General features: G+C 39.3%; 6 protein-coding genes across 6 annotated transcripts; 2 read left to right on the top strand and 4 right to left on the bottom strand.

Moving 5' to 3' along the window:
* The first annotated feature begins 2,788 nt into the window (after positions 1–2,788).
* LOC18597289 (Auxin-responsive family protein) lies at positions 2,789–5,274 on the top strand. The gene is made up of 3 exons (XM_018123065.2): positions 2,789–3,955; positions 4,372–4,626; positions 4,710–5,274. The coding sequence occupies exons 1-3, from the start codon at positions 3,344–3,346 to the stop codon at positions 5,040–5,042; spliced, it is 1,200 nt and encodes a 399-aa protein (XP_017978554.2). The 5' UTR covers positions 2,789–3,343; the 3' UTR covers positions 5,043–5,274.
* A 194-nt stretch (positions 5,275–5,468) lies between these two features.
* VTC4 (Inositol monophosphatase family protein) lies at positions 5,469–8,316 on the bottom strand. Its single transcript, XM_007026217.3, has 12 exons — positions 8,114–8,316; positions 7,928–7,983; positions 7,756–7,806; positions 7,327–7,407; positions 7,093–7,196; positions 6,924–7,008; positions 6,764–6,818; positions 6,624–6,667; positions 6,333–6,401; positions 6,154–6,254; positions 6,022–6,078; positions 5,469–5,766 (listed from the first exon to the last, which is right to left on the bottom strand). The coding sequence occupies exons 1-12, from the start codon at positions 8,124–8,126 to the stop codon at positions 5,670–5,672; spliced, it is 813 nt and encodes a 270-aa protein (XP_007026279.3). The 5' UTR covers positions 8,127–8,316; the 3' UTR covers positions 5,469–5,669.
* Positions 8,317–9,600: 1,284 nt separating this feature from the next.
* Positions 9,601–13,957, bottom strand: LOC18597287 (Mo25 family protein). Its single transcript, XM_018123066.2, has 11 exons — positions 13,394–13,957; positions 12,951–13,112; positions 12,682–12,800; positions 12,132–12,206; positions 11,760–11,853; positions 11,350–11,409; positions 10,964–11,032; positions 10,740–10,838; positions 10,333–10,377; positions 10,113–10,215; positions 9,601–10,020 (listed from the first exon to the last, which is right to left on the bottom strand). The coding sequence occupies exons 1-11, from the start codon at positions 13,511–13,513 to the stop codon at positions 9,944–9,946; spliced, it is 1,023 nt and encodes a 340-aa protein (XP_017978555.1). The 5' UTR covers positions 13,514–13,957; the 3' UTR covers positions 9,601–9,943.
* Positions 13,958–14,790: 833 nt separating this feature from the next.
* Positions 14,791–15,421, bottom strand: LOC108662574 (Cystatin/monellin superfamily protein). The gene has a single exon (XM_018123067.2). It carries the CDS (start codon positions 15,274–15,276, stop codon positions 14,908–14,910), a length of 369 nt encoding a protein of 122 aa, XP_017978556.2. The 5' UTR covers positions 15,277–15,421; the 3' UTR covers positions 14,791–14,907.
* A 1,084-nt stretch (positions 15,422–16,505) lies between these two features.
* Positions 16,506–19,656, bottom strand: TDT (tonoplast dicarboxylate transporter). Its single transcript, XM_018123064.2, has 6 exons — positions 19,104–19,656; positions 17,927–18,404; positions 17,803–17,846; positions 17,621–17,716; positions 17,013–17,526; positions 16,506–16,926 (listed from the first exon to the last, which is right to left on the bottom strand). The coding sequence occupies exons 1-6, from the start codon at positions 19,527–19,529 to the stop codon at positions 16,892–16,894; spliced, it is 1,593 nt and encodes a 530-aa protein (XP_017978553.2). The 5' UTR covers positions 19,530–19,656; the 3' UTR covers positions 16,506–16,891.
* Positions 19,657–22,139: 2,483 nt separating this feature from the next.
* Positions 22,140–24,304, top strand: CPR1 (F-box and associated interaction domains-containing protein). The gene is made up of 3 exons (XM_007026211.3): positions 22,140–23,595; positions 23,766–23,868; positions 23,993–24,304. Exons 1-2 carry the CDS (start codon positions 22,415–22,417, stop codon positions 23,803–23,805), a joined length of 1,221 nt encoding a protein of 406 aa, XP_007026273.3. The 5' UTR covers positions 22,140–22,414; the 3' UTR covers positions 23,806–23,868; positions 23,993–24,304.
* The last annotated feature ends 330 nt before the right edge of the window (positions 24,305–24,634 follow it).

The following is a 24,634-nucleotide window of genomic DNA, read 5'->3' as shown; positions in this document are numbered from 1 at the left end:
GCCGAGGGTAAGGGCTAAGGCATGGTCCAAACTGTTTTTTGTTGATCACATCTGGTCCCGTTTTGACCACTCATTACTCCAAAAGTGAAATGTAGCCACAGTCTAAGGTGTGGGCCTGGAGGGGCAAGGTCCACGATTGATGGACTCAACCACCGTGTGCTTTTGATTTGAGACATTTCGGGTCAGTCCATAATCATTCCTAAACATGCTAGGTTGGATGTAAATCTAAGTACATATATTTATCATTAAGTTAAATTCTCGATTATTTTTACTATAAGTGACTTTTAAAACACGTCAAAAATTAATATCGAATAGAATACTATAAAAAAAATTATAAATTAGTATATTATTTCAAACTCGAAAAAAAAAAATTAATTCAAACCTCAAACGATTATCTTGAACTTATCATATCTCGTAACTTTTCAATTACAAAGGAAAAGTTTAATTTTGCATCTTGTTGCTATGCAAATCACATTTTTTTTTATGAGAATGACATTTTCATGATAAGGCAACATTTTAAAAAAATAGTTTGAATTATTAAATATGAAAATGTCATTCTTACTTATTAAATTTTTAAAAATAATGAAACTATTCTTGATACCAAACGACTCGAAGAACAACAATCCATCTATGATTATGCCTTCGCCTCTGAATAATCTAGTGTCATATATAAAACATTGATCATAGGGAAAAAAAATGAAAAGAAAAGGAAAGCTATGACATTCTTAGGTTTCTTGGAAGTGTAGAGAAGCCACAGTGATAGAAGAAGAGAGACGTTAGAATAGGCACAAAATAGAAGGGGTGGGTGAAGAGTTGGAATCTATGGGCGTTGGATTGTAGAAAGATCAATTTGTATAAAATCTACACGAAAGCCGTTTAACTCCTATTTTGGTCAACAAAACAAAGACACACTACCAATACAAGCTTTGGTTTCAGATAATAATCTTTTCGAGTAATGAAAAATGGACGAGTACCCTATGATTTGTTTTAACTTAAATTCGCATTAGTCACAATCTCACCAACCTCAGCAAACATGGCAGCCATCAAATACTTACGTATCTCTTGTTTTCTTCTTCCGGTGAAGTTCTTCCTCATACTCGATGCTGTCTTTATGAAGTTTGTATTTTGCTTGTTCAAGTCTTACTCGATTAGGGGACGAGGGAGAAGTTTGTGGGGGAGGTGAACTGGGATGAACGGTGGGAAGCTAGCTAAGGAAAGGACGTCTGAATATGACTTTCGGTGATTGATAAAGACCTTGATGAAATACGTTTCCACATGCAAAATGAGGTACTGTCTAACATCAAAGCTCGAAGTTAAGGGATTAATGCGAAAGAACATACCAAATACTGCCGAGGATTCGAAAAGGGGAGTTTAATTTTTTAAACCCTGAAATGTTATTTTAATATGTATATGTCACGAGACCATATCTTTTTTCGAAAAAATTAATCTAATGAGGTGTGCAGCGCATATGTTAATGAGCTCTTCAGGATCCTCCGACCATAGAAGCACCCTGTCTAATTATTTTGAAGCTCTTGGCATGATACACGCATACACACATATATAGGATTGTATAGCTATGCTGGAATGCTCATTGGCTGCAATAGAAGCTATGAAAGCAGCTTTTCTCTAATTATGTCTTTAATCAAAATACAGAGAAAAAGACTTGTTCTGTGGCCCCCTGACGCATGCTTGCCTTGGAATTTCAGTACCAAGGTTTCTAGTTTCTGCAACGACTGTTACCATTACTGTTAATGCAGATAGTAAATTATTGTCCACGATTGAATCAATTTGCTTTGGACCTCATTTCAAGACGACAGAACAAGCATTTTTATTGTATCTAAACAGTTCATGTAATGACATCATTCTAACAACATGTTTCGTGGTTTTGTCCAACTATTAACATAACCAAGAAAATATTGCAGGGATATCATATGAGAGAAAAAAAAGGAAGAAAGAAAACAAGGACGCTTGAAATGAGAAAATGGGGAGCTTAGTGTCTAACAACTGTGAGGCAAAACTGACGTTGGCTTCCAATTACAAGCAGAAATGTTGCCAAAGAAACATCACAAACTCTGCAGTTAGCGCAAATAATCCTCTGACTATGTCGTGTAGTTGGTTTGACAAAGGAGATTAATCAATTAAGTTTTACACCCTTATGTTTTAAACTAATTCAGAACGGACTTTCAAACATGACGGAAGAGGGTGATGGAGAAATGACAAGAAACTGTAGCAGCAGCAGCAAACTAGGCCAGGACGAATGCAAATGGTGACTGCGGTGGTGGTGGAGTAGGTACCCTCTTGGCCTTGGGCCGCGAAATGTTGGATGGTGAAGCTCGCTGGAAGGGACGGACCCTATGGTGCCACGAATGCGGCTGGTAAGGATTTGGTTGGAGTCGTTTTGACCTGGGAGAAGCATCTCTCCAACCTCATACCTAACCCCCAACAAATCCCCTCCTCTTTGGCTTTTTCCTCTTTTTCTTGCTTTGATCTTGTTAATCAGGTCTGGGAACCGGGCATTTTTCTAGGTTCAAGCTTTTGACTCGTTTCGGATGGTCCCAAATGCTCCAACCTAGACTCGCATTCAACCATTAATTAAATTCCCCGCGTAGCGTGTTTGACAACCAGGGTTTGTAAATTTGAACCATGACAAACGCATCAGAACGTGAGAATAAAATATACTACTTAAAAGATTTGAATCTGCAGGAGTATGCAAACTTCATTTTTAAGTTCGAGTTGACCATCTGTTCCACTCTATAGAATTACTACTATGACCTTTTTGTAGCTCTGAAATAAACCCATTGTGGATTGTAGTCTTATAGTCCAGATCATGCCATATGTATGTATGTATGTATGTATGTCAAATGACTACATGTGGCATTGACATACGCCATAGTTGGAGAAGAAGATATATTCCTCCAATTCCATGCAAGTTGGAACCTATTGAAAGACATTCGTCAAATGTTGTTGAAGGTTGGGTAAACAGATGGTGTGAAAACAGCGCTTTCCAGAAAAGAAAAAAGCAACATACATATTAGTATAAATTTTATGAACTTGATTTCTGATCAAACTTCGTAGTTGTCCAAATTCGACATATGATAAAAATTTATCAAACTGACCAACAAACAACCCAACATCACCCTCCCCCTCTCTTATATATATATTTTTTTTGAAAGGGGCCCCCTCTCTTATATTAACCCCTTCTCTTTTCTTCCTTGCAAAGTATCTTCTTGTTTAGTTCCATCTGTTCTGTTGTCTTGGAGGTTCCTTTGCGCAAAGAAACGCTTTCCATCATCTGTCAGGGAAACATATTGCAGTCCCTTTCAGTTTAAGGGACCTGGTCGCCATGGCAAGAATGTTGTTCAAACTTGTTCTATCTCTCTCTCTCTTTGTGTCTTTGATTTTATCATCCAATGCACAAACTTGTGCCAAGTATGCCTTCTCTAGCAACCGCGTCTTCAGGTCATGCACTGATCTTCCTGTCCTGAACTCCTTTCTTCATTATAACTATGACTCGTCAGGAAAGCTTGAGATTGCCTACAGGCACACGGGGATCACTTCGTCCAGATGGGTTGCATGGGCCATAAACCCGACCTCAACAGGCATGGTCGGCTCACAGGCACTTGTTGCCTATCAACAGACCGATGGAAGCATGAGAGCCTACAAATCACCCATCACTCAATACCAAACCCAGCTGCGAGAGGGTGATCTTAGCTTTGACGTCTCGGCCTTATCCGCGACGTATGCAAACAGTGAGATTATCATATTTGCTACCTTGGAACTTTCCAATAATGGCACTACTCTGAACCAAGTGTGGCAAGAAGGTGCCCTCTCTGGGAACACCCCACAGATGCATGCTACTTCTGGCGCCAACGTTCAGTCTATGGGAACCTTGAATCTGGTCTCTGGTGAGGCTGGAGCAGCTGGTGGAGGAAGTTCAAGACTTAGAAAGCGAAACGTAAGTGGATGACCTTCTTTAATGAATACGAACAAAATAGATGTGCTTTACAGACTTCTCTCTTTACTTATCTCTTCTTTTTCCATATATCTGATTATTCAATTTGAATCGGTGTTGCTTAGTTATCTCTAGATTGTCTGTTTTACAATGGATCACTTCTGTTTCTAGGCTGCTCTGCGCTGACTCTGTTTTTGAAATATTTAATCGATTTCATGGTATTCCTTTATTTGTTGTTGACAAGAAAGTTGATTCAGGGGATAAGAAAGTTTCTTCTGTTGATTTACCTAAAGCGTTAAGATCCTGTTCAGATGTAAAATTCACTGATACTTAGAAAAGCAAATTATAAATTGTTACTTTTGGCAATCAAATTTAATCAAACCTGGAGACTTACAGATTCCTTGCAATAAATATCTCAGATTCATGGGGTGTTAAACACAGTCAGTTGGGGTATCCTGATGCCTATCGGTGCTATAATAGCAAGGTACTTGAAGGTATTCAAATCTGCAGATCCTGCATGGTTTTATTTGCACGCTTCTTGTCAGTTCTCAGCATATGTTGTTGGTGTTGCTGGATGGGGTACCGGTCTCAAACTCGGCAGTGAATCTCCTGGCATTCAATATGATGCTCACAGAACCATTGGGATCATCCTTTTCTGTCTTGCAACACTTCAGGTACTCAAAAACACAGATACAAACTCACTGACTGAGTTTGGTAAATGTAGTGTGTACTGACTGAGTTTTCGATTTGGTTTTAGGTATTTGCTTTGCTTCTAAGGCCAAAACCAGACCACAAACTCAGATTCTACTGGAACATCTACCACCATTTGGTGGGATACACTGTCATAATCCTAAGTGTCATCAACATATTCAAGGGATTCGACATCCTGAAACCTGAGAAGAAGTGGAAGAATGCTTACATTGGTGTCATCGTGGCTTTGGCCTTCAATGCTGTCATGTTGGAAGCCTACACATGGTTTGTTGTGGTTAGGAGGAAAAGGTCAGAAAGTGCTGGAAAGATGCCTCATGGCGTCAATGGTGCAAATGGAAATGGGGTTAACAGCCGTGGTGCTAGGCCACAGCAGGCTTAGAAACTTTTGCTTTATGTACCTTCTCTGGCTTTTTTGGGTTTCTCTTGTTTCCTTTTTTCTTTTACTCAGACAGGCATGATGTTACACCCTCAGTTATATTTATGTACGAGATTTTCTGAGGGATTTCAGGATTAGATGTTATTCTTTCATAGACCATAAGTAGTTCTAGGAAACTCTGGTTGTACATTGTATTCTATGTGCTACTGGAGGATACATCTGTCTGTTTCTTTTATACTTTTTCTTACACACTTTTCCTTGTTATATACTTTTATACAGTATACATTTCTTATATACTCATATATGTTTCTCAAACAGCTTGTGCTATAATGCTTGAATCAGACTTCCCTGCAAAATCTTGGAAAAGATGCAAAGATCCTTGCTGGGCATGTATATCATAAGCTCAACAAAAAGTACTACTACCATCCATTAATTCAAGAAAAGCAAATTTATATTGCCAATCATGGAGTTGTCATCTCAAATTGGATTCTACAAAATAATCTGGCACCACGCCTATTCAAATTCAACAATCTCCCGAAAACAGGTGTCTTTAACTAACCACATGATGATGGTGACAACAAGAACAAAGCAACTTAATATATGATATGAATGTAGATTATCAATGCTGCCTCATTCTGATTGCTGCAAAGCCTTAACAAATGCATCTTTCAGGGATGGATTTGAAGCAGCTACTTGTGGAGCTGTGATGTTGAACTCTTTACCAAACCTGATCGCAAAGTGAAAAACCTTGAAATGGTCAACATAACTATGAACTTCAGGCTTCAACAGATTCTGTATGTTGGTTCTAACATTAGATAAACAAAAACTATTAACATCATACTACAATTTCTAACTCAGATTCAGAAATTTCACATCGCATACTGTGAAAGGCTGCTACTTCTAGCCATTAACTTCTCATCTCACCCTATTAGATTTGGAAGAAAATAGAAAGAGTGCATAGTTGACTATGTTATGTACTTACGGATCATACACAAGGCCTCCAGCTTCTTTAACGATTAAAACACCAGCTGCCACATCCCTGATCATAGAGGCAGACAGAGTCAATCATGTACCAAATACCAAACTTCAAACATCGACACGATTGAAAGCATACCATGGACCCCCATATCCAAGTTCGTAAAACAGGTCAAGCCTTCCACATGCAATTCCACAAAGGTTCAATGCACAGGAACCGCTCATCCGAAGAGATCTCACCTGTTAATCAGAGGAAGTCATTATGGATTTCAACACACTGTAACAAAAGAATGAATCCATGCAGAGTTTTGCTTTTACCTTGAAAAGTAAGCTATTGATTCTATTTGTAGAAGTGTCCACAGTTAACTTATCTCGTTTTGTTCCAGCCTGCTTGAAAGGACAAAATTTAATCAAAACTTACATGCTTGTGAAGACGGACAACTTTGTTGTGTCAATTACTCTAACAATATTTGCTAACAACCTGCTAGCAATAATGTGATAATATTTTGAAACACAGGATCGGAAGATGGAGGCAAAATTAAGTTCAGTTTCATCCAACAAACAAAAAATAGTTAGGTTTGAAATTTCAGAACATAAGAATGTTCACACCTCTGTTGCAAGGAGAGACTTCACAAGTTCAGTTTGAGATGATACTGCAAAATTTTAGAACAAAAGAACACAGCTTTTAGAGATTCACTTAGCAGTTGAAAGGAAATTTGAGACCTATATATCAAGAGCATTGGATTCACCTCTTATAGGGGTTCCATTGAGAAAAGCACCTTTTCCAAGTACACCAGTAAAGAGCTGCACAGAAACCAAGTAATGTTTATTTAACATGTAATAGGACAAAAAAAAAAAGACACAACTCCAGATTCTGGCAAACTTCGTTATCATAAAAGCAATTCTCACCTCATTCATTATTGGATTGTAAACAACACCAACCGTAGGAACCTTTCCAATTGTAAGACCAATGGAGACACAGACAAAGGGGAACCTACATGGTTGCAACAATAGAAACATCAAAATGACTGAATATATGAGATAAAACACAAGTCACAAGTCGAGGAAAAACTATAACCCATGCACAAAATTAGTTGTTCCATCAAGAGGATCAACTATCCAGGTAGGCTCATCAGTCAGCTCTGATGTACCACAAGCAGCAGTAGTTTCTTCCCCAATGAACTACAATAAAATGGCAATTACAGCAAATCAGAAAAGATGGTTCACTACTGAGACAGCTAGATTGTATTTTCAAGCACAAATTTTGAATCTTGATAGATACATCGTAGAGAATTACATAAAAAATGCTAACCTTGTGAGAGGGGTAATGCTGCTTGAGATGATTAAATACAAGATCTTCACATGCCTTGTCAGTCTCCGTAACCAAATCCACCTGAATTTAGATAAATAGAAACTTTGAAAGAAGCCATTTTCAATTCTAAACTGGAAAGTAACAGTTTTTACATTTGTCAGAACTTAAAAGATTCAAAGAGTTAAAAGATGAAATCAACCCAAGAACCTCTAGGAAGATTAGATAACAACATAGTGTCATCTGCTACTCTGGTATTAACCAATGAAAGCATTGGTTGAACCTCCAGTAATCCATCAACATTGATGATTTTAACAGCCTTATCATACATGAATTTCATGGCAAGCTAACCAGAGATGGGAAAACTTCAAGTGAAAAACAAAACGTGGTTTAATCAAAATTTGAGAGACACAGAGAGTATAAAAGAAAGACCTGGCCTTTATGCTCCACATGCTTGGTCTGGTAAAACCCTTCACGGATTATCTACAAAATCAGCAAAGAAGAAAGAAAAAGGAAAAAGAATACACGGTAAGAGAATCAAAATGAACAAATCAATGAAGCAAAATGTGAAAAAAGAAAAAAGAAAACGGAATCTTGAATAAACCTCGCCAGCTTTCGTAGCTGCATCGACTGCAGTGGCCAAGAACTCTTGAAAAGAACCTGAAATCCACAGAATTTACAGAACAAGAGATCAAAATCCCCCACAGAAAATGAGCCAGATAAACCCAAAGAAAATCTAAAGAATAATATTTGTAAAAAGTGAAGAGAAAAGAAAACTGGGGGGACCTACCATTGTCAGCCATGTTAAATCCTTTTGTGAAGAGAAAGTGCAAGAAGCGTTGATCAACGATGGATTGGTGGTTCTGGGGTAATAATTGGATTGAAGTTGGAAGGGCTTTTGACGTAGCACATGAAGCAGCAAAGCATTAAACAAGAAGAGACAATGTGTCGGGTTTATATGCACAATTTGCGAGAAACAAATGCCCCCGGATTTCTCATCTTTTCTTATTTTAGTTTTTACTTTTATCTTTTTCACGTCATCCACGTTATAAGTACCATTCAAACTTAAACATTCCTTTCTAATATGGCGAATCTACACAGCAGCACGATCGAGAGATATGTCATGTTTTCACTGGTTTTGGTTTGTCTCAACGTGGGGTTTGGTGTTACTTCCCTGTTTCTTAACTAGTAAAGTAAAAACCAAGGCGTATTTATATATTGATGGAACTGAATGAAAGTGCTGCTTAATCATGCCATACATTTTTGATAATATTACTTAGAAGGGACTAGCCTGCTTGACTGTAGATGGGTTGTAAATGTCAATTTCACGTTTTTATTTAAAAAATATATAAAAATTTATAAAAATCTCATCTTCTATGAGATTCGTGATAATAAATATCCAAAAAAAGAAATTCTAATGAATATGATTCAAAGGGAATCTGGGGCATATGGTGTAGCAACTTTGAAGAATGGACAGGAGGAGGAGATCCATGGAATATGCCAATGTGCCAAATGACCCAATGTTTGTGCGGGTGCCGTTACTCACTTGATCTCCTCTCTCCTCGTCTCTTTTTTGACTCGTGACGCCAATGAGTTTCACATCACAGAATCACATGACCTTGTTGTGATTGTGAAAAGCCCATATCCATGACTTCCATTACCCTGGCTCCACCTGCATTCTTCATTCTTCACCGACCAACAGAAAATAACCATTCTGTTCTCCTCTTCCAAAAGTTGAAGGCATTAGGCTAATCACTGACCAGGGATTGTAAAAGGTACTGCAAATGGTCCATCAATCTTGCGAAGTTTCCCACAACCTCTGCCCATGGCCCCATGGCGCCTGTCTTATTCTCAACCTTGCCAAAGACTAAAAGGGAACGAGGGCTTTCAGGAAACTTCAACCAAAAAACACCAATGTTGCTGAGCACATTCCTACAGGAGATCTTCCTAATAATTGATGGTGTTTGATTTGATTTGATTTAGGTGATCATTGAGTTTCCATAAGAAAGACAAACAGTTCTTTGTGATTTCATTGATTGCCTCTGAACGACGGGTTCACCTTTCTACATGGAGCTGGAAACTTGTATCGTGGAAAAAGGGATTCTCCCTTGGTTTTGAAAATACAGCCCTTGAATACCAAAGAATTTCAGCCAATCTTGCTTCAAACTTTGAATAATAACATATTATTTGTTTCTTTCTTATTAATTACTAGAAACAACGAGCAAGTTCAGAACACATAACAGCAAGTAACAAGCATTTGAAACCACAAATGCAGAGTTGAATCAAAGTATCTTGATAAATTCATATCATAGAATTATTTGATCTTCCCATTTCATAAACATTATTTTATCTTCCCCACGCTTCACCCTCCCAAAAAAACCAGGAACCTTTGTCTTTCTCCGTCCATAGACGCTTATATCGGGCATACATCCGAAACATTGAGAAGTACAGATAATGATAAACACAGATTCTAAGAAAGGCTAACAGAAAAGAAGAGCCTTTTTTTACATAGTATGCATCCTTCTAAAAGACTAGGAGAACACTACATATGATTCACAGTCAATTTGTTTTAATAATATTATAAAAAAAAAACAGAGAGATTACAGTACACTATAGCTTACTATGGCCGGTCTTTAGGCTCAAGGGCAGCAATTTCTTTCACGACTTGAGCCTTGTCTGCCTCAAACTGTTCGTCCTCTGCAAGACATCAAACAGGAAAACCATAAATAAAGTGCCACATCTAGAAATTTATGACGAAAAACAATGTTATATGTGTTTATTTTTTGTACCTTTATCAGTCTTGAAATCTGCAAACAAACGCAGAAGCTTGCTTTTATTTGCAACAAGTATGCTAACAATGTCTGGAGGCTTATTCTGATTCGCAGCAAACAACTGTAGAAACATAGACAAAAGAATGTAAATAACCAAAGGAAAGAGAGAGCAATTTAATGTTTCAAACAACAAAGCATCTAGATGTTCCCAAGAGGAGAAAGAAATTTGACATGATACCTTGAAAACATGAAAAGCTTCAATTTGGATGCTCTTGCTTGATTCCTGTGAATAAATGAATTCACTATTTAGCCTTTGAAGTTTAATACTTGACCAGAAAAATCGCAATAGTTGCACCCACTGGGATAATGATAGCTATAAGACAGTATTATGCTTAACATTTACCACCATAAACTAACAAAGAACAATATTTGACAACTTATGCATGACATTTGTGACAATAGCAACTCCTTGTGCGTGCTATTTCATTTTTAAAGCTTCATATAAAACATGCAGGAGGCCAAGTTGGATAGCTTATGTTGTTAGACTAAAATAACATCTAGACATCACACTCAGAAAATTTGATCATTCCAAAATAATGTGGGAGAATGGAACATGAAATCATGAAATCTGGGGAACTATCATACCCGGAGAAGATTCATAAGAATCCTTAAATTATCCCTTGAGCTCACATATCTCGTCATGACAGCTGAATTTGAGCGGTCCAACAAAATATCTCCCAGCAGCTGTAACATTAAGAAAAATGATTAAAAATACTGATCTGAAGTCAAACATATTTAAAGGCACCAAGCTTTTGTTTTAATTAAAAAATAATCACTCCGATGCTCTCTGTTTCTTTTTTATGTCATACCTTGACAGCTTGTCTTCTTGTTATGTAGTTGCTAGATTCCAGCAACTTTGAGTTATAATCTGCAAAAAACTGAAACAACAAACAAGGTTGAGTTCATCCAGCTCTAGTGAATGAAAATTTCCAACACAAAAAGAGGCATGAAGAAGATTTTCAGAGACTCTTAATGTAGCTATTGTAGCATACAATTTAAAACCATAAGACAAAAATATCTAGTCAAATATGAAAGAGCTAATAAAATGATTATAATGGAACAATTTACAGGCTGACAGTAATGGAAAGAGAGAAATAAGTACTCGTAGTAGTCTTGAGCTGACATAATTATTGAAGTACCATGATCACATTTAACAACGAAACATCACAATTTATAATGAAGGAGCAACACCTACCCACTCATAGTTCTTGGAAAGAAATTCAGCTACAGTGGACTTATGCCTTGTCAAGAGCTCCTGTAAGAAAAAAAGACATTAAAGGACACCAGCAGTCAGCACAAAACTCAAAAACCCAGCAGTCAGCACAAAACTCAAAAACCCTAAAGAAAGAAGGGAGGAAGATGAGGAAGCTCATGAGAGGATGACTCAACATCAAACCACAATTTTTTTAAGAAAAAAGACTTGCTAAAATTGAAAAGTAAATCAAGTTCCTACTTCAAAAATTACAGCAAACAACATGCTGTTCTGAAACTCTAAAACTAGATACTAATGACAAATGCAGATTTGGAAGTGCAACAGTCAGAGACAGGCAGAGAAGGAGAGAAAAAAGAGATTATTTTAACATAGTTTGATCAGCAATACTCAACCTTAAAAGTGGCAGCAGCATCAGCAGCAATGTCAAAATTTGGAAGTTGTATATAGTCAAAAAACTTCTTCATGTGCTGTGACTCCAAAACATACCTGTAAATCAAATGAAATGTGACATTAACAACCAATAATATATCTTCAATTAATTTGAAGATTATCTTTTAAAAATTGTTAGGAGGTAAAGCTCTCTATGACATAAAATGTTCAAAAGGAAATAATGAACGAGATTGCCTCTTGTTTGCAAAGATGGTGGAAACACTAGCTGATTAGATAGAGGAACTAGAGATGACTTGGATTTTTCATTAATAATCAAAGAAAGGACAAGAAATAAATTCATGAAGGAATAAATTAACTTGGTTGACTATGCACACCTTGCAACAGTCTGATGCCGTATGCATTCTCTCAACATCGCACCATAATGTAAAGCCATGTCTGTGTTTTCATAACTGAATAGACAACATTTAAGAATCAGAAGAAAGTGATAAAATGATGGATTATAAAATAAAGCTCAATATCACAGCCTAATCAATAGATCATATCAATCATATCATCCATATATTAGACATATAGCTCCATTATAAACAAGGCAAATGTTTGGCACGCATGTGATTGGATCAATAAGTAGAATCCAGTAACAGAAGTGCCTACACATTCTCTTTTCCTTAACTAAGAGAAGAAAACAGAATACTGAAAACCATCAGAAACTTATCATCATCTTAGCTCTAGCACCAAGTTCTCTGGACTTGACACAGTGAGAAAAAGAGCAGAGAAACAAAGATCCAAGGTGCTAATAAAGTCATATAGAAAATCAACCTACCAATTATTACATAAATCTTCAACATCCAACGAGAAAAATAAAATAGAAGAAAAATAGAACAAAGTAATCATAACTTCAGCAAACCTTTTCCGATTGCCACTTACCCTGCTAATAAAATATCCATAAGATCTATGTTTGCTTCCAAGTAATCAGAAGCAATCAACCGTGACTGCACTTGTTGCCTTTGCAAATTTGCAACAACTTGAGTTGCATCTTTCCTCGCCTGCAAACGAAGAAATTTGTCAAATTATCATAGAAACAACAAGGGTGATAAACTTCCACTGCTGCAAGAATAACTCTTGCTAAGGAAAATTTGCATATCTAAACTTTTCCTTGTAAGTTAAGCCATCTAAATTTATAGCCATTTGGTTACCTCTAAGTTCAATTTAGGAAGACAAGTGATCAAGAGCCTTAGCGTGTTCTCTCTGAAGAACTCCTGAGTCAGCTGTGCACAAGCTTCTGAGACTGGCTCAGATTCACTATTTCCATAAAGAATAGACTTTAACTCCCTTATATTTTTACATAATTCGGCCATCTGCATCAAAATGACGATCAAATATAAGGATCAGACACTGCACCTATGCTACCGTCAGTAAATCAAATAACTGAGCAAGCTCTACAAAATCAACACAAATCATTAGCAATATAATCCTATGCTCTGATCAATTGAATTCTTATCCAAGCCAAAATTCCTAAATATTTAGATTAAAAAAAAACGATGCAAATCAACAACGAAAAGAAAAAAGTCGAATAGCAATCAAACCAATCCGAAACAATTTTAATGTGCTTGAACTAAATGTGTTTTAGTAAGCAGACCTTCTCTTCCCGCTTGGATTCACGATTATCGGGGGAGCGGCCGGCATAGATGAGGAGATCACGCGTCTGCCGCACGATATCGACAGGAGTTCGCGGCTTGGACTTGAAAAGCCCCTTCATCTTGGTAGACGACGACTTATCAAGGTGGTTTGCAGTAGCAGCAGTTGTATCAGGTAGAGCAGCCGCTTGCGAAAGCCTCTGCGCGACGGCTCTGCTCGCCGCACCACCTGGCTTCGAAACACAGGTTCCTATTCTTTCAACAAAAACGAAAAAATCCCCTCCCAAACTCCTCACTCTCTCTTAGGGTTTCACTTCCAGTTCTTATTCCTTCCTTTTTTTCTTCCTTCAGTTCGGTTTGGCTTTTCTCCGCCGTTTTGATTACTATTAATCCAACGGCTCCGCTCAGCTTCGGGATTTCCCTTTACATGAATCACTCAACTGTTGGTCGTTACTGTTCTTTATCTATATGTGCTGGGGCGGGTTCCGCTGAGTTCTGTTCACGTGGGGACCGACACACTAACTAAAAGACGTCGCTGATTAAATATAACCAATGATATATTGCCACGTAAACCGAAGCGGGACTATTTGGTGATTTGGCTTAGGTCCTATCCTTACTCCTAATTAAGGGCTTTTCCATTTATCCAAACAAACAAATAGTCCTAAGGCTTGACCTTGTAATTCCAACCACTAAAATTAGTACTAAAAACCAAGGATTGGTTTGATTTTTGTTGGATAATAATACCATTTCTTGTTGCTTGATGGATAATGTACCCGGAGATATAGTACCTATCAAAGAAATGTGAAAAAAATTTGCTATTATTACGTAAAAGTTTACTTAACAAAAAGAAAAAAAAGAAGAGAAAGCAATGACCTTAGGAGGATCCACGAGGAAACAAAAAACTTTACATTTCGATTGTGTGCTTTCCACCTTGCAATTGCAATCCAGCCCCACAAGAAATCCTCCCCTTTCCACCTTCACATTCACATGCATTCCCCACTCATTCAACGCTTTGCCAGAACACCCCACACAGCTTCTGCATGCTTCCTTCCTTTTTCTCTCTTTTAAATCCATTAATGGTAATTCCATCTTGCACCCACTTCTTCACAATTAAAGAGCCCCATAAATTTTCTTCAAGTTATGTTCTTCTTTTAGTATAAAATCCCTGGTTTTAAGTGCAGAGTGTTTTCCAGTCATGGCATCTCTGTCACTGAGCCGAGAAAGAGTGAAATAATCAAGTTTCCTTTTGTATTTATTCACTCACATGATCTTATCGCATCATGTTCGGTCGCAGACAGGATTGCGTGTCCCTCGGATCACATGTTGGATTTTAGTTTATTGAAGCGATCCTGAATCTATGCGTTTGATAGAACTTAGCAGAACATGGAAAAGAAAAAGAAACAGGCAAAGCAATTTCTCAGTGACGTTTTATTCTCCATGTAGTCTAACAGTACCGAACATAAAAAAGACCCGATGACATGAACGTGAACTTTCCCTAGCTAGGTTGTAAGTATAATCAACCCTTGACAGGGTTAAACGAGGTAAGATTCTTGTAATTCTGCCACGCCTTCTCCCAAACGACAGCCTGGTACGTCTTGGTCGCAGATCCTCCATCCGTCGCCTTCAAAACCAGCCGATAATTCATCCCGGAAACCACCTGCGTCTCGCCTTTGACCACCTTCTGCAACTTCAAACTCGACTTCGACTGCTTGTTGTACTCGGACACCGCGAATTCCGCGATCTCGGTCACGTGCGGGTCCTTGATGTTCTCTATCGGTGTCCATCCTCCGAGGAGAGGACCCTTTTCCTTCCGGGCGTCGGAGAAAATGAGATGAAGGAAAAGGAGGGACAGCAAAAGGGTGAGGAAACGTTGATTTTGCTGCATTTTCTCGGCAAAATTTGTAACCGTCCGTTGATTTTCTTTTGGTTTTTCTCGAAAAGGCTTTTTCTTTGGGCGTTGCAGTCGTCCCGGACACTCTTTGGGCGTTTGGAATTTATAGGTGTAATCCCGTATCCGTCACTGCGAAGGTACGTGGGGAGTGGGAAACGGTCCATAACGGGATAAGGATCATGGTATAACTTTAATCCATGATTGCCCTTGACGTTGACAGAAAATCACGGTCGAGCCACGCGGTAACGCGGGCGGAGCCCAAAACTGGCGCCCACCGACATGAATTACGCGAGCGGAGCCGCTAGATTTCATCAAACAGCAAGAGTGGGATACACGTGATATGGTAAGCAGTGTAGGAAGATTCTGGAACTGCCAGTCCTGCAGGAAAAGTCATTGGAGGAAGAAGATGGAGGTGGGTCCCAGACCGTGGACTTGGGAACTGGGCTGAAGGTGAATTTCTCCAGGCCAGGGCCACCATGTCCCCATGTGGGTGCTGGAGGCCTGTAGCCCACCTTGGAAGAAAAAAAAGTGGATTTCTACATTTCTTAGTTTTAGACATGGAGGTAGGCAGGTGGCCCAAAATCAATGACTTAGGTGAGGTGCGGTGACAGTGGAGGAAATGAGAAACACTTTCATTGTCCATAGAAGCAAGAAACAAAACCTGGAAGAAAGCAAAGAAATTGCCTGACAGTGTAAAAGGATATTTGGCAGACGACTAGTAGTAAGTTTTTGTATCAGATCAAAGCAAGTAGAAAACATCAATGCTCCAATTCTCACACTGCTACAACTTTAGAGGCTTGTCAGCAACATTCTTTAGGCTGTTTTAACAAAGCTGATCGAGCAATTTGACTAAAAACAAAGAAGAGTTCTGATTGATTTAAGAACGATTTGGCTGCAAAATCAGAAACTGTCATAAAGAAAAGACCCAACAGGGAACTACTCTTTCAGTTTCTAGTTTGATATTATATAAACGTGTTTATGCAAAGCATCTATGGCCGCAGCCAGAGACAGACATGGATGATTGAAATAACTTCTGCTACTATACTTTTCCTACTCAACGACTAATATTTAGTACTGCAGACCGTGAGAAACCCCGCTCTAGGAGAGACAGGAATGCTTGGATTCCAACGGATGTCCTGCTGCTGCTGCTCCCCTACAGGACTAACACGCGATTCTTTTTAGATATCTTTAGTCGATATGGTTATGATGAAATTTTCTTCTGCTTTGACAGAAAACCTTTGGCTTGCTTTGCTTTGCTGAAGTTTTTGTTAGTTTTCATACGAGGCCATTGTCTACCAACACAATTCAGGGTATATGTCACTAAATGGACAAACTTTTGATATAACTAATGAAAAAAAAAAGAAAAAAGAAGCAAATGGAATACATAAGCAGCAAAACGAGAAGGGTCGGTGTTGGTGGGGGGTGGAACAAGAGAAGTTCAAGAATTCTCCCCACTCCTCTTGGGATCGCTCACGACATAGTGAGCCAAGCCAAACAAATATTCATCTCATGGTGGTACACAACTGGTGCTGGATCTATACATCTTGGTTCAATGAATTTTACTATATTAGCTAAACCAACAACACGGACATCACAGTCTGCCTTGCAGCTATTGAACTCCGTTTGTTCCAAAAACATAAGCACCTGCAATAGCAAAACTTGACTGATTATAAACCCCACCATTTCTTTTCTAAAGAAACTGATAATTGGAATACGAAGGAATAGTTTACCAAGCGTAGGCATTAGGAAGGATAATATTGCGGTGCCAGCAATCTTGAGCGGCAGCCCTGTCTTGATCATGTCTTGGATATTAATATGTCCCGTGGTGAATCCAACAATATTTGAAGGAGTTCCAGTTGGAAGCATGAAGGCGAATTGTGATCCAACTGCACCTGGAATCATAAGGAGCAGCGGGTGGACGTGCATGGTTTTTGCCATTTGAATCAGAAGTGGAAGCAACAGGGTTGCGGTAGCATCGTTTGATGTTATGAATTCAGTGATGATGGCACTAATGAGACAGACTGCAGGGGCAATGGCTAAATATGGAGCCTGTTCCAAGAAATCTAAAGTTTTCGATAACACATCAGCAAGCCCGCTAGACTGGACGCCATCGGCTATGGCGAAACCAGCCCCTAGTAACAGAATTATGTTCCATGGCAGCTTCTTGCATTCGTTCCAGTCCATCAATTTCTCTCCCTTTCGCTTCTTGTTTGGAATTATGAACAGAAGGGTAGCCATCATAACCTGCATGCATGGTTGAGAATAAACTCAAATCACATCGAATTTGACTAAACAAAATTTCTTCTAATAGCAAGTCTCTCTCATTTTTTTTACTCACACTGACAGTCCCATCGCCTACACGGCCATTGAAGAGAGCTCCCCATCCGGGAATGTCTTCTGTTATGCTTCTCGTCATCCACAAAGCTATCAGCATCTGCAGCACCTTTCTCTTATTAATTTAAACGACATCATGAACATAACTGTGATTAATTTGAGAAAATAAAGTAGTTAAGGACGAACCCCAAAGACAGCTAAGATCATCTTCTCAGCAAAAGCCATTGGACCTGCTCACACCACATGTAAAACTTGGATCAGCCTGAAGAAAGTTTGAAAGGGAGAATATAAAGTCACCAGGGCTTCTTACCTAACGTGTCGAGTTCTCTCTTCAAGTGGGCTTTATCCAAGTAAGCAGAGAGGGCCTGGCTAGAGCCCCTAGACAAATACAACAGACAAAGTATGGCCCACAAAGCGAAGAAAATCAACAAAGCCAACGGAAAACCGAAAAAGAACCACGTGTTGAAACCGATGGAGTCGGCTTCTTGGGAGGAGCTCTTCCACATGGCCACCAGTATCAGGTTGACACCTGTACCGGTGAGGGTGCTCATGCCCCCTATGGGAGCGGCGTACGTGACCCCGAGAACGACAGCCCGACAGAAGTTGCCAACAAGGGTGGACCGGGTGGGGCCCACTGGCAGGCGCTGTAGGATCCCCGTGGCCACAGGCATCATCATCACGGCACACGCCACGTTGTGCATCCACATGCTGACGAAGAACGTGGTGGCACAGATGCCGAGCAGGAGGAGAGGTGGATTAACCGGATCCCCACAGAACCGCAGAGTGATCTGTGTGACCCACAATTGAGATAATGACATATGAGCAATGTCCACTCAAATCGTTCAGCTAACATGTTCTACAGTTCTAGGATCACCATTACCACGGATAAAATAGTGCTTGTCCAAGCCAAAAGAGGGAGAGGGTTTTGCTTGTCTCTAAGTGGCGGTGAAAGTCAAATATTGATGGCCCCAACAACACCATTTATCACATTTTTTAGATAAAAAAATGTGCTTGCCCCGACGAATAGTATACCAGTACAACAAGAAAATGGCTTTTTATATTGTTTCCTGTTTTACTTCGTTTGATTGCTCAAATAATTCAAAAACTCTTAAGCTTTTCTACTTTGAATCCTACCAATGAAGTTTCCTTTCAATTTATGTAAAGTTCATGCGTACAAGTTCCTGTGGCGTTATGCCAAACTTGGAGCTTTGATATCTGAACAAAAACCATGATCTTATAGTTTTGAATATCAACTTCGGAAAGAAAAATGTTGGGGCGGTACTGTTGGGTGTTGGGGCAGCACAAAGTGCATAACTTCATTCATTTTTTAAGCCCGAAAGCAAAGACTCTGCTATAAACTTTCAAGGCCAAAAGACCAGACTTGAGGAATTCTAAGGATTACTGCTACGCCAATTTTTTAACAACAATGAATCAATCTGAAGAGAAAGATAATACTTAAAACGAATAAATTCATAAGTATAACTTACATTCAAGGCCAATCTTCTATGAATGTTGTAGCGCTCAACAGCAAGAACAAGTATGAAGCTACCCAGAACAAGGGTGATCACATCATCCATGTAAGAGTGGGCAACACTATCAGCGGAAGCGATTCCGAAGAGAGGAAACAGAAAGAGAGGTGCCATGGACGTGATCGGCATGGGCACAGCCTCCGTGAGCCACCAAGCAAACACCCACGCCAGAAGCGCTAACATGTTTCGGCTGGCCACGGGACCATCAAACTTGACACAGAGGCAGATAACGGTACACAAAAGGGGCCCTAAAAGGACGTACAAACTTTTAAGTGTGACTAAGGATTTGAGAGAAAAGGGTGAGCGTGACGACGGCTCGACTGGATCATTGACAGGGAGAAGTGGGCTTTTCGGATCATCATCAGAGTCGTGATTGCCCTTCATTTTTTCGCCGAACAGAGGAGATGTAAGAACAGTAGGCAAGAATGGGATATAAACCCGGAGAGGTGGAAAATGGAGGCTCTGACAAGGTCTGTTTTATATCTGACACTTTGGGTTGAGAGAAGTTGTGGACAACTTTGCTTTTCTCATTCTTATTATATTTGGAACATAGTTAATTAATGTTAATCATGTAATTAAGCTATTGCCAAAACGGGACTGATTCAGATATTAATTCATTTTCTACGAAGGAAAAGTTTTGGAAGGATAGGCCCAATAGGTCATCAACAGCGCCACGTGGATATCGTTATTCCATAAGTTACTTCAAGAGGTAGTAAATTAATCCTGGCATGATTGATTATTGGGATAATCTTAAAATTTTTTGAAATGTCAACCGATTGCACAGATAAACATTTGGGATTAGTAGAATTTGTCGAGATGCGGTGAGTTGTTAATAAGCAAAGGAGATAGACAAATGGAGTGCCCCAGTCAGACAAGATGTTCACAGTTTTTTCTTTTTCTTTTTGCCATGCTTGAAATGATAATGTTTCCTGGACCTGAGAGTGATGTTTCTTTACTCTTATAAGTGGCAGTTTTCGATTTTACATGATAAAGATTAAGCTGACATGTAAACACGGTTTGTAGCCATCTCTTTGGGAGATTACTTCTCAGGCTGTGAAAGGGTGATACCCTTTTTAGGTTTTGATTCCTGCGGTCAGATAGAGGTTAAATCCTCGTATGTATATCTTGACGTGGAGAGAAGATCTGATACATCAGTAGCTTTCCTTTGCTTGATGAATAGCTCGCCATCGTTTGCGGTTGAGGTTAGAAACATTAGTTCAGGACAATGTTCAAAACTGCAATCTGGTTCTGCAACAGGGCAGCCTTTTAATAAGATAACAAAAATCCTGGAGAGGATCACGTAGATTGTGGATATGTTCCTGTTAAGATTATTCTTTTCTCGTAAATAAATGTGCAAAGAATTTACCTTTCCTGTTGTGAAGACAGACCAATTCTCACCTTGCAGAGTAGAGGAGAGAATGGTATTCGCCCGACCCCTACACTGCAATAATTGTCAATCAATGACAAACGTCCAAAGCCTTTGGGAGGACCCAGCACCCAACTGCTAAAAACCATCCTACCTGGTAAAGGCTCATCTGAGGAATCCGAAAATAGTTGAAGGGGGAGACGTGTGTGGAGTATGTGGTGGATGAAGTTGATGTTAGGCCAAAATTCTAATAATTCAGCCCGCTGGAAAACAATTTATGGTCCCGCAGGCCGCAACAGCCCATCCTGAATGGAGTGTGAGTGAAAGTGACATCCCCTTACCCCCAACATTTTACCTAAAGCTCTTCCAGCTTTTACACATGGGATGTTCTGATTGAATTCCTAGTATCTTTGAGATCAATCAAAAACTTGAAAGGGTCCCAATGAAAAGAAGCAATTGGGCAGCAAAAGAATCCAAAACTCATTTTCAGCAAAGACAAATGGCATGAATAGCTTTCATTTTGATCAAGTTTTGGAATTGGAGGGTCATCTGTTTTCTTATACATACTGATCATCATTTTTACATATATCACAGTAAAATTTTCAGTGCAAAAACATTCTAATCGAGGTCGAGGGACAGTGAGGTTGCAAAAGTCGATCATAAATGTGGTCAACTTAAGCAACAGAACTACCCAGTGTTAGAGTTTTGAATCCATGAGAGGCGGCTGAGTTACTTGCAGAAATGAAATCTTACTTAAGTACTTTTATATGGAAATGACTTATCCATGACGTATAGATGTCCTCCCATGAAAACTTTTCAAAACAGGTGGGTGAAACACTGTTCCATGAATCGTTCAAACGTTTTCAATGTTGTAATAATAGTAATCCTTATTGTGCCAGCTTGTCATTATTGCTTGGCCGGTTGACCCTGACATTACCATTATCTGCACATTTTGATAAGATTAAGTTTATTTTAATTGCTTTTTTTAGAAAAGAAACTTGTTCATACAGCTCTCTGCTTGCTTTCCATATAACCCCATTTCCATTTGCTTCTGCCACGGATTCACGATGCCCCCAATCGAACCAACTATAGGAAGATTTTGGGTTCTTCAATCATTTCTTCTTGGTTTGCAAACCTCCTCAAGGAAGATTTAGGATTTCAAATTTGCATTTTTGTATGTTGAAAGGTGAAACTTTGAGGAACCGTTCACGAAGGAATTGATTGAAAACCATGTTCTGAATTGATATCAAGTTGGCACGCAAATATCAGGGTGGCGGCCTGGTTGTGGGCTCATTGTCCAGAGGCCCTGCTTCTGCTTGAGTTGACTATGGTGGGCTCAAAACAATTCTTGTGGCTGCTTCAAAAAGGGTCACTTGCAACCTCGGCTCGCCCATGTACATTCTCACCCATCCGCTAAACACAAAGATTGACTTTTTTTTCTCATCATTACTGTTTTGAGAAAGTACGATTTGAAAAGAGTTGTGGGTCCATATTGGATACGAGACACGAAGGTACAAAAATCGGATGTTGGGTCAATCCATCCCCATTCTCTCTTGACTTTAGTCCAATTCGCCGCATCCCTTGTCTGATTACTCTGAATCTGCACATTTTTTTATTTTTCATTTCCTTTGTTCTTCATGTTCTCTCTGTTGCGCTTTAGTCCCATATTTAATTAAGCCTGGATGTTTCGGGAAACTAAGTGTTATGTTATATTTAATGGGATAGAATCAGTGGGCACGTTTTAACCTTTAAAATTGGCCTTGCTGTCATTTCCTTCACCACCACCTGTCGCGCTGTACGTGAACTGCTTTCCTCTTAAGTCACGATTTCCTGTAGGCAATCCTCCAAAATCCCTAAAGGCAACCTACCCACCGTACCAAAAGCATCTGGAAGAAGAAAGAAAATGTCAAAGCTTCCGATGGATGTAATCACCGACGTTTGTTATCGCCTCCCGGTGAAGACTCTGGTACGTTTCAAATCGTTGTCTAAACCATGCTGCTCTGTAATCGATGATCCGGATTTCATCAGAGCCCACTTGAATCGTTCCAACCGAACCAGATCAAATCTCAACATCATCCTCAGAGGCTTGCATCTCTATTCCGTCGAATTTGACGCCCTCGATACCGCCATCCCGCTCGAATACCCTTTGAGTAACGGCGCCGGGACGGAAGCCTTTGGTTCTTGTAACGGACTCCTTGCGTTGCGTATGACCGAGAAAAGTCTCGCCTTGTACAACCCTTCAACGAGGGAGTTCCGTAGATTGCCTGTTTCCCAGATTGATCCTCCCCCAGGCGAATCGTGTAAGTCTGGGTATGTCTTTTACGGGTTCGGACAGGATGTTAAAACTGATGATTACAAAGTGGTGAGAATGGCACAGTTTAATAAGGATGACGAGGAAGATGATGAAGGTTACTTTTTCGATTACGAGGTTAAGGTTTATAGTCTAAAGAATGACTCTTGGAGAAAAATCACTGAGCTTCCGCATTATCTTCGATTCATGTTTCAATTTTTTTACCATCTTTTGCATAGGCGAGGCTATGGTGTGCTTGCTGGTGGGGTTTTACATTGGGTGATGCCTCCACGAATTGAATTGGGAATGAGAACCAGCAGGATTGTTGGTTTCGATCTTACGACCGAGAAGTTTGTTAAAGTGCCTCAGCCTGAGTGTGCTGACAGGAACTATCTGTTGGATGTGGCTGCTTTGGACGGATGCCTGTGTGCTGTTTGTAATTATAACCAAGAATTTGTTGATGTCTGGGTTATGAAGGAATATGGAATGAAAGAATCTTGGACCAGGTTGCTTTCTGTTCAAAAAACTAGAGCCATTAACGCTTTAACATTTCTAAGGCCATTAGCATATTCCAAGTATCGAGATAAGGTTCTGTTGGAGATTAACAATCAAAAGTTTATGTGGTACGATTTACAAAGTAAGAAGATGCGGAGTGTGAAGATCGGTGGTAGTTCAACTTCGTTTGGTGCTGAGGTTTATGTAGGAAGCCTGGTTCCAATAGAGGACCGGAAAAGAGTGGAAAATCAGAAGCAAAATGAACGAGAAGAACAGAAGAAACGAAATAGAAAGAAGAGGTAAACTGATGCACGACCTTGTTGAATCTTTAGACACAGAATTGATTCTTAGATTGCTTCAGTCCTACAGGGAAACGGCTATGAATTAAGTTTGGCTTGCTCACCTGTAAGTCATTCTGAAAGCGGCAACCTTGATGCTTATTATTGCTTCTTCCTTTTCCTTTTTCCAGGGATGATTTCCTGTCACAAGGATTCAAATTGGTTTTATAATCAAAATCAAGAAAACAAATAGAATATGAGCAAAGTTCAGGAGAAGCTAAATAGCTTATAAAGGTACCGGTTTATGTTTTTAAATGCTCACTGGTGTTGGTTTCTATATTTATATATCTGTTGATTGACTGGACTTAGAAATTTTTTAAATGGAGGAAATTGACTTGTGTATAACTATGTCTTGAAGGACCAAGATGCTTGATTCCCAAAGGGTTGACTTGAGGTCAACTTAGTTGACTTACGACTGCAAAAAAGGTTGAAGATAATGGTTTAAACGCGGATCAGCAATCTTTTGAAGCATTCCCTGAACTTTCTTTGACATGGGTCCAAAGTGGGTTCATGTGTCTAGCTTGCAGGAAGGAATGTTTTGATTGAGTGGATAATTTCAGAAGAGGATTTGTAGCCACATATCTGGCAGATCAAACAAAATAGGGTGTTTCAATGACAGCTTTGACAGATTTTATATTATCTTTTATTAAGGTGAACTGCTTTTATTTCATCTGAATGTGACTGGCAAATTTTTATTTTTTTGTTTTTGGCATTCATGGGTCAATGAGAATGGTACAAGTATGGTTGTGAGTCTCTATGCTCAGCTTTTTTGTAACGAGGGACATTAAGACCTTTCAGCCACAGTTTTGATCTGTTCTGATTCCTCCGTCTGCCGCAGTGTACCCACTCTGAACATTTCACGCAGTTATTAACATTTTAGAAAAGATACTTTTGTTTGAAGTACAACCAGCTGTCTTTACTCTTGAGATGAACCTCGGATTCGGACTGAACGACCCACTTTGTGTAACATGTATTTCCATCAGGCATCTAGCTCTGCATC

This window comes from Theobroma cacao, chromosome 6 (assembly GCF_053813885.1).
Source record: "Theobroma cacao isolate CCN51 chromosome 6, ASM5381388v1, whole genome shotgun sequence".
NCBI classification, from domain to species: domain Eukaryota; kingdom Viridiplantae; phylum Streptophyta; class Magnoliopsida; order Malvales; family Malvaceae; genus Theobroma; species Theobroma cacao.
The sequence above is the reverse complement of the archived record's forward strand: the minus strand, read 5'-3'. Positions and strand labels throughout refer to the sequence as shown.

Bases quoted from the DNA above. Each gene is read 5' to 3' on its own strand.
- LOC18597289 (XM_018123065.2), top strand. From the start codon at position 3,344: ATGGCAAGAATGTTGTTCAAACTTGTTCTATCTCTCTCTCTCTTTGTG. The intron at 3,956-4,371 runs GTAAGTGGATGA...TAAATATCTCAG, and splicing joins CAAGACTTAGAAAGCGAAAC to ATTCATGGGGTGTTAAACAC. The intron at 4,627-4,709 runs GTACTCAAAAAC...ATTTGGTTTTAG, and splicing joins TCTGTCTTGCAACACTTCAG to GTATTTGCTTTGCTTCTAAG.
- VTC4 (XM_007026217.3), bottom strand. The intron at 7,408-7,755 runs GTCTTTCTTTTA...ATCTAAATTCAG, and splicing joins ATGTGGAGCATAAAGGCCAG to GTGGATTTGGTTACGGAGAC. The intron at 6,255-6,332 runs GTAAAAGCAAAA...TCTGATTAACAG, and splicing joins TCAATAGCTTACTTTTCAAG to GTGAGATCTCTTCGGATGAG.
- LOC18597287 (XM_018123066.2), bottom strand. From the start codon at position 13,513: ATGAAGGGGCTTTTCAAGTCCAAGCCGCGAACTCCTGTCGATATCGTG. The intron at 12,801-12,950 runs GTAACCAAATGG...CTTCGTTTGCAG, and splicing joins TTCCTAAATTGAACTTAGAG to GCGAGGAAAGATGCAACTCA. The intron at 10,839-10,963 runs GTATGACATAAA...TTAATGTTACAG, and splicing joins CAAGAAGACAAGCTGTCAAG to CTGCTGGGAGATATTTTGTT.
- LOC108662574 (XM_018123067.2), bottom strand. From the start codon at position 15,276: ATGCAGCAAAATCAACGTTTCCTCACCCTTTTGCTGTCCCTCCTTTTC.
- TDT (XM_018123064.2), bottom strand. From the start codon at position 19,529: ATGAAGGGCAATCACGACTCTGATGATGATCCGAAAAGCCCACTTCTC. The intron at 17,847-17,926 runs GTAAGAAGCCCT...TGGTGTGAGCAG, and splicing joins GAGAGAACTCGACACGTTAG to GTCCAATGGCTTTTGCTGAG. The intron at 17,527-17,620 runs GTGAGTAAAAAA...CCATGCATGCAG, and splicing joins TAGGCGATGGGACTGTCAGT to GTTATGATGGCTACCCTTCT.
- CPR1 (XM_007026211.3), top strand. From the start codon at position 22,415: ATGTCAAAGCTTCCGATGGATGTAATCACCGACGTTTGTTATCGCCTC. The intron at 23,596-23,765 runs GTAAACTGATGC...TCCTTTTTCCAG, and splicing joins AAACGAAATAGAAAGAAGAG to GGATGATTTCCTGTCACAAG.